We start from the raw sequence: 8147 nt of genomic DNA on the forward strand, positions 1-8147 counted from the left end.
GCCACCGGTTGTCCAAGCAGCTGTAGATAAACACCCAGTCCACGCTGTACCACACGAACTCATCCCGGAAGTACCCTCCTGTCACAAAAATGAAGCTCCCTGGAAAGACAGCAGAGAAAAGCGTCGGTTACGTGGAGGCTGCAAATGGCTCCTGAGAACCGAGGTTCTCCTTTCTCCTTGGGCTGTACTGGTGAGGGGCAAGACAGGCAAACCAAACGGCTGCTCTCTGTATCAGTTTGCAGTGTTTGATTCCCCACATCTGCACAGATAGCTGGGCCTACAGGATGCAGCAAGTCTGCCCAAGTCTGCTCCCACTCTTGAACAGAATCATGGAAACCCTCACTGGGAAGAACCTCTGGGGATCTCATGTCCAAACTCCCACTCGAAATGGCACTACCACCAACACTAGATAAGGGAAGGCAAGGTACTGAGCTGTCTTGATGTCTCCAAGTGTGAAGATTTCACAATATCCATCAAGTTTAACTTAATGCAGCTATAAATCAGAAGTCACCAGAACCTGTCAAAATCACCAGGGAAGAGCAGGCAAAAAAAATATGCTGTTTAAAGTGAGGTCATGAGACTCACTCCAGATACAGCTGACGCAAGGAGCTTCTTACTAGTAGTTTCTGCCTTATGAAAAGGAGAATTCAGTCTTGTCCAACATTCTCCCAGGACTAAGGAAAACCATCCTTTGAACAAATAGGAACACAGCTCTGGAGGGGGTTTCAGCAGTGCTGCAGTGTCACAGGAGGGGCAGCTGCCCTCCCTGCACCAGCGTCTCTAAGCCTCAATTTCCGTCGGCATTTGCCAAGTCCCACTTCTCTGTCAGTTACCTACTGCTGCCACTGCATACTGGGTGAGGTTCCTGCGCTGCAGTGGAGAGCAAGCCTGCCAGGTCCCTGTTTTAGGTTGAAAGGTAAATAGTTCCTGCTGCTCCTTGTCATGCCTCCCTCCCAGGACGTACAGGGTGTCGTAGCTGCGGGCGGCGGCGGGGCGCAGCTCTGTGCTGTGCCAGCGGGGGGGAGGACAGCTCTCCAGCTTCCTCATCAGTCTGGAGAAGGGATCTGCCTCTCCCAGGCGCTTGCTGCGTTTCACCAGGACATCGAGGAAGGACAAACTCAGAAAAGCCACCCTGACTTCGCCCACCAGATCCAGAAAGTCTTCCTCTCTCTCTGCTGGGTCCTCCATTATCCACCTCATAATACTGTCAAAGACCAAATCTTCTCGTGAAACGAAGAGGTCATCGCTCCTGAGGAGCTGCATCAGCATTTCCTTGGGTAGTGCCTTAAACTCTTCCTGGCACATCACATCCCCCCAGTGGGAGAGAGCCACGTTCAGAGCAGACGCAAACAGCTCTCCAAAGACAAACTGCTGCGAGTAGATCATCAGGCCCAGGCAGTTGGAAACGTGCAGCTCTCTCTCCAGAAACTTCTCACACAACAGCCTCACCCTGTCGAACTGGAGGAAGTCAGCTGTCTCCAGCAGGCTGGTCACGTTCTCCTGACCTATCAGCACTCGGGCCGTGCGAGTGAACTCCAGGAGCGCTTGAAAAGGAGCCGCATCGACCCCCCGGATCACGATGTGCTGCTCAGAGCTCTCCCTTGCCCCCCCAAAAAACATGGCTTCAAAATAACGACTGTGCACTGAGAGCTCCCTACGGCTGACCTCAAAGAGTCTCTCTCCAACCTCAAGAACCGTGTCTGCAACCACGTCTGACTGAGGTCCCAGCTCGTCTGGTTCCTGTGCAGGCTCCATGCTTGCTGACTGCCAGGCAGCTAAAATTAACTCAGCCCCTCTCCAGCCTTTACTCATGTGAGGTCTCTGGAAACATTACCCCCCAGCTAGGAGAAATAAAAGATAGCTTATCTTGGCCTAAAAATAGAGTCTGTTTTCTATCCTCCTGCTTTGCTCTTCAGTCCTTCCTGCAGCTTTCAGAGCAGCAATGACAGGAGAGCTGTAGAACCAAAAAACCCACAGATTTAATGGGCATCTACCTCAGGGAACTGGGGAAGCTGAGAGCTAAGCAAAGAGCCTGGACTAACAAGGAGGAAAGACAAGAGACCACCAAAACTTTCTCAAGCACTAACTAAATATCATGAAGATGCAGAGGAACAGTGAACTCATTTGAAAATAAATAAATAAATAAATATATCCACTGCAAAACTTTTCAGTTCTGCAAATCAGAAACACAGGAAAGCTTAAGCCCTCCTGGGGAAAAAAAAAAAATATTTCCCCAAAGCCACATCCTTCATCAGTTCAAGTTTATGAGCAAATTCCAGCCTGCTTGCAATACCTAGTATGTATATAACTTTAGGAAGAGCTGGAGGGAAGGAAGAGCTGGAGGGAAGGAAGAGCTGGAGGGAAGGAAGAGCTGGAGGGAAGGAAGAGCTGGAGGGAAGGAAGAGCTGGAGGGAAGGAAGAGCTGGAGGGAAGGAAGGAGCCCCCACTCAAACCCAGATGTCTGTCACACGTTGAGTCATCCTCAGTCTCAATGAACAGAATAAATACAGTCACAGTACAAGCCACAGTTCACTGATTCCAGTGTTTGGAGCAAGCTATTACATGGAGACTTGCACAGTGACCTTGATCTTGTGCCCCTTGTCCCAAAGGGCCCATCCCAGCAAGACTCAGTCCCATGTCTTGGTGGAGTTAATGCAGAACAGTGTTACCTGGATCAGGAGCAGCTTTTTCTCCCCTGGAGGTTCCCTTCCTTTTTGGGAAGAGGCTTCTGCAAAACTGCTGTTCCCAATGGTTTTATCAAGAGACACATTTAAGAATTAATCCAACGGAAAAGCAAATACACGTTTAAAAATCAGCTACAGAATTACAGAAGAGAATCACAGACTGGTTTGGGTCAGAAGGGACCTTTCAAGGCCATCTAGTCCCATCTCCATGCATGGAGCAGGGACATCTGCAACCAGAGCAGGGTGCTCAGAGCCCCGGCCAACCTCACCTGGGATGGTTCCAGGGATGGGGCATCAACCACCTCCCTGGGCAACCTGGGCCACGTGTTTTACCACCCCCTGTGTAAAAAATGTTTTTCTTCCTACCCAGTCTGAACCTCCCCTCTCTTAGTTTAAAACCACCACCTGTCATATGGCAACAAGCCCTGAGAAAAAGTTTATCCCCCCTAATTTTCACATTCTTGTTTTTAAGGTATTTGACCCCCAAGTACAACCCCAAAGTCTGCACTGCAGAAAAGGACAAGCCTGTATCTGGCAAAGACTGAGTGACCCATCAACTGGGCAGGAAATCCTGGAAACGTGCCCCTCTGGAGCTGGTGGACACTTGACAACTTCAGGCACATCTCCCTGCACCCTCTGCATCTAGAGCCTGGACTCCACTCAGGAGGGCTTCAACAGGTCTGTCCAGGACACTACACTCACAAAACGAGAGAGCAGAGATGGGGCAGCAGGTCATTGGTATTGGCAACCACCAGGCTCTCTCCCACTCTTCTCAGGCTGACAGGGAGCAAACTCTGCCCCATTCATTCTAAATAGTGAGTCTCAAATTGTGAAATTGCATGAAGAGCAAGTTTTGTATTGTTAGAAAAAAAGTTTGAAGGAGCATGGCTTTACAGACAGCTCTGTGAAGCACTCTGAGGATGAATCCCTAGGAGACCTGAATCCAGAAGCACTTAAAGGCAATATGCCACAGGAGACAACTGGTCCCCAACTCCACAGCCCCCTGGAGAAGTCAGAGAAGCTCAACTGGAACTTATTTACTTCAAGTTCCCACCCATTTCAGAGCTCACCCAGGACAGGCTGTGAACAGGAGCATGGTGTTGCTGCCAGAAGGAACAGGCAACACCACTTGACCTTGACAACCTCTGGGAACTAGACACTGCTGCTGCCACCCAAACAACTCACTCTGCCACACCCTCCTGGTAAAGGGCCCTCAGGAAAAGCAGGAGGCAGGAGCAGGTCACACACAGCCCACAGGCACATCGTGTCTATTCCAGTCTTTCAAATGCCCACCAGAACCTGGAGCCCCCGGGAAGGGGACCCCTGAAGCTCTCAGTCATTTCCCACCAGTTTCCTGCCTTAGACCCAAGCACAGCTTCAGGTCAGGTCCCTCCTGATTCTTCCACCTCCTGAATAAGTTTAATTCAGATGTACAGCTGTGGAGAACTGCAATGTCAGCTGTGAAGCACCTTTTCAGACTAAAAACCAGATGTTTAGGAACAGATCAGTTTGTATTTATTCACTCAAAACTCCTCATATCTTGCAATTTCTGCAGTATAAAAGAAATAAAAATGTTTACTTACAAATCAAGTTATAACAAACAGAACCACAAGTGGATAGCTACAATATAAAAATATGCAGTATTTCCAGACACTGCCTACAATTAACATCAGGATCTTAAATATTCTTCCCCTAAAATTCCAAGTATCAAATAGACACTTCTGTAGAGTTTACATCACTCAGCCAAGAATCACCCTAGAAGTCAGTGCAGTCCTTCTGTGGAGAGGTGGGAGCCTTGATCACAACCCACAAGATCTGGAACAAGTGCTAGAAAAGATCTTCTTGGCTACACAGCTTGTAAAGGTGACAACGAGGTACTAGGTAAGGGAAGTCAATGTTCCTGCAAGCACTGGAGCAAGCAGGCAAAAGAAACTGAACTAAAGAGCAGGAAGACTACAACACAGTGCTTCCCAGCTGCATCCTGATATCTAAGAGGAAGAACATGTTGTCATGTATTTAAGCTTCAGATTAAGTACATTTTTCATGTATTTAAAAATGTAAATAATATAACCAATATTCAGGGCATTTCTTCACTAATTTTTATGTGGTCGTTTCAAAAGTCACGAGATCAAGAGGGTCTCAGACAGTTCTGTGACAATATCCTCTCTCCTGTCACCTCTAAATAATGCAGTTACACATTTATGTGTGGGGAAAAGAAAAAAAAAAAGAAGAAAAAAAAATAAAACTCAGAACTCTGTCCTTGCACATCATGCCCCATCCTCTCATCGTTTATGGGAAGCCACAAAAATAAAAGCTGACCGTTCTTTCACGTGGACAAATACACACTCGAACTCCTCCCCCAAAGCAGGAAGCTTCTCACACACTGGTAGGTTTTCTCCGATGATTTTGCACCCCTGAAGTCTTTAGAGACAATCCAAAGAAAGCATCAGCCATCCTGCTGCTGGATGAAAGGGTTTGGAATCGCTTCCATTCCATCCTGTGGACAGATAAGAACCACAGAGGTCCCTCTGCAGACCACCAGCCCCAGCTGGCGTGTGTCTTCTGTTAGTTTGTACTGATCATCTGGATCTGAAAAGCAGAGAGCCAGAGTTACAATGGCAACAGAAGGAAAACCAACTCAATTCAGCCACATCAACAGGCACAAGCACACAGCAGTTTTCTGGGTGTCACTGCGTTGTATCAAACACAAGGACTATGAGAATTAGACACCAGTAATATCTGGGGTCTTTAGGATGCTGCTGATTTAGTCACTTTCAAAGCACCAGAAGCCACAGTGAGCAATAAAGAATTTCACCAAGCCCAACAAGGGTGCAGATAGGGCCATGGAAACACTCGGCAGCAGCCAGTTCTGCCTTCCTTGAGATGTCAACACACTCAACAAAAATCCACTACACAGCTTTTGGAACTCGCTTCCAAGAGTAAAATTAAAGCCTTGGGTGCTTTCTTGTCAACAGGCAAGTGTATTAATAATCTTTAAAAGACTCCTATCATATGATAAAATTTGTTTCAGAGAGGAGAAGTGGAAATGGGAATATTTATCCTTCGATGGGTAAAAAAGCCAATGAGCAGAAGCCCTACAGCTCTGTCAGCTCTGAGAAACCAGAGGGTTTTAATCCCACAGAAATACAAAGGCAGCATTTACTGCAGAGTTTAAAGTGGTAAAATAATGCCTGCTGAGATACTTTTCCTGCTTTAAGCAAACCAGCAACACTAGAAATGAAGGCAAAAGCAACTTATCTGAAAAGAGACACTCTACTTTGTTCCAGCTTTTGAGGACAGGACCAGCACGTGAGTTATAGAGCAGCTGAAGAAGGACTAGCAAGAGTGGTCTGTCTCAGGGAATGTGCTCAACCTAACTTCTGTTACCTTGTCCCTTTCTTCACAAATTAATTATCACAAGCATGTCTCTGGATGATCTCAGCCTGAAGTTTCTGGTTATTCACTCATAGAGCAGTAAGATTTCTACAAAGAACATTCTTCCTGGGGAAAAAGGAAAAGCTTTACACAAACAGTATTTTGCTTACCTCGCATGTACTCAATGGTACCATCAAGCACAAGGTTCAGAAGAGGGTCAAATCCTTTCAAGACACCACTTGCTGTTGAAGACCACACACAAAACAAGGATTAGACCAAAGCCAAGTGTACAGAACACACGACTGCACGGAGGACACACAGCTCTCCAGCTCTGCTCCCTCCTCCAAGCAAATGAGCCCAGAGATACTAAACACCCCACCTTTATCAAAGCACAGATGCAGGAGAACCTGGTTTGGGTTGTGCCAGCTGAGACTTAACACATTTTGCAATCAGTTCTTTACAACGTTCTTCAAGACAAACATTCTTGGGCTGGGCCAATTCTAGGGTTATTTTAAGAATACTTCAGCATAACAAATCACTATGAGTCACACCATAGGAAAAGAAAACAAATCAAATAAACAGCCTCAGCAAAGGGTATGGCAAAAAATGCAGTGAGACTGTAATATTTGGCATCTTTTTCCTCAGACCACCAGCCTTCCAGGTGCCCTCCAGGCCTACAAGCTCTTCAGCTGAAGCACTGTGGTCACAGGAGCGTGCTGCAGACAGACAAGCACTTCACCCTAAACCACAACAGGACTCCACAAAACTGGTTGCCAAATAAGCTGCAAGACTACACAAAATGATCTCTCAGTTTGAAAAACACTTGTTGATTACCAGCATTACTATCATTCCTAACAGCCCAATTCACAGAAGGGACTCTCATAACCCTGGGTGTCCCATGAAGGCCATAAAGGAATTTAGTGTCAATTTTTAAAGAAAATTTAAACCAACAGATTCAATGGAAACGTTGACTGCCCCAAAACTACCAAAAAACCCCCAAACCGACACTTATCAGTCAGAAGTCCAAGTAACTTCTAAAAAACCCATTTCCCAGTGAAGTTTTAAAAGCTGTTTTTAAAAGCAAACTGAGTTTGCTTCGCAAAAGCTTCTGCTGAGCATCCCTCATGCAGAACACTGCTGATGTTCAGCCAGCTGAGGGGACAGCAGGAGGGACAGCACAGGTACCTCACAGGAGCAAGGAGCAGGAAGACAACAACATGAGAGCCTCAGAAGTGATGGGAAGAGATGGTGAAATACACTGAAACAATCTGGGAACTCCCGGCACCTTTAGTAGGCTAAGAGGTGAAAGGGATGGCAGGTGTATTAATAACAACACCCAGAAAACATAGAATCATTAAGTCCAACCATCAAGCCAATACTACCATGACCACTAAATCAAGTACCACACCCACACGTTTTCTGAACCCCTCCAGGGCTGGGGACTCCAGCACCTCCCTGTCCAGCCTGGGCCAACCCCTCAACACTCTGCCAGGAGAGAAATTCTAATATCCAATCTGAGCCTCCCCTGGGGCAACTTCAGCCCATTGCCCCTCATCCTATCGTTGGTTACTTGGGAAAAGAGACCAACCCCCACCTGATTCCAGCCTCCTGCCAGGGAGCTGTACATGTCTCTGTGCTGCTTGCACACCCTTACAATGTGAAAAAAAAACAGCCAGAAAAAAAGAAAAAGAAGAAAGAAACCAGACAGTTAAAGACAACTGAAGAAAAGACAATGAAAGAAAGGAGGCTCGGCTAAAACACAGACAAAATTGCAGCCAAGGGATTAACAGAAAGTTAAAGGCAATCAGCTTTAGTGACAGCTAAAAGCACCAGATACTCATCGTGTCTTCTCGGGAGGGAGGACCCAGAACCTGGCGAGCAAAGAGCGAAGACACCCCCAAAAAGCAACGCCGGCTTCGTGCTGCAGAGGCACCTCTGGGGCTCCACCCCACTCACCTTCCCTCCCGCCCTGGAACTTCACTCGAATCGTTTTGTCGATGTACTTGGAGAGGTCCAAGATGCTCTCCTTCTTCTTCTTCTCCTTGTCCTAAAGGAGAGGAGCAAAGGCGACCGCAGTGAGCCGCGCCC

General features: G+C 47.0%; 2 protein-coding genes across 2 annotated transcripts; both read right to left on the reverse strand.

Moving 5' to 3' along the window:
- Positions 1–4: 4 nt before the first annotated feature.
- LOC103771890 (kelch-like protein 21) lies at positions 5–1812 on the reverse strand (the record flags this gene model as incomplete). The annotated part of the gene is made up of 2 exons (XM_008939208.1): positions 834–1812; positions 5–99 (listed from the first exon to the last, which is right to left on the reverse strand). Coding segments are annotated over exons 1-2 (1074 nt in total), but the record flags the coding sequence as incomplete, so codon positions are not given.
- A 3189-nt stretch (positions 1813–5001) lies between these two features.
- Positions 5002–8106, reverse strand: LSM7 (LSM7 homolog, U6 small nuclear RNA associated (S. cerevisiae); the record flags this gene model as incomplete). Its single annotated transcript, XM_008939209.1, has 3 exons — positions 5002–5273; positions 6230–6301; positions 8016–8106. Coding segments are annotated over 3 exons (306 nt in total), but the record flags the coding sequence as incomplete, so codon positions are not given.
- Between the last annotated feature and the right edge of the window lie 41 nt (positions 8107–8147).

Source organism: Merops nubicus, unplaced genomic scaffold (assembly GCF_000691845.1).
Source record: "Merops nubicus isolate BGI_N331 unplaced genomic scaffold, ASM69184v1 scaffold15144, whole genome shotgun sequence".
Taxonomy (NCBI): Eukaryota; Metazoa; Chordata; class Aves; order Coraciiformes; family Meropidae; genus Merops; species Merops nubicus.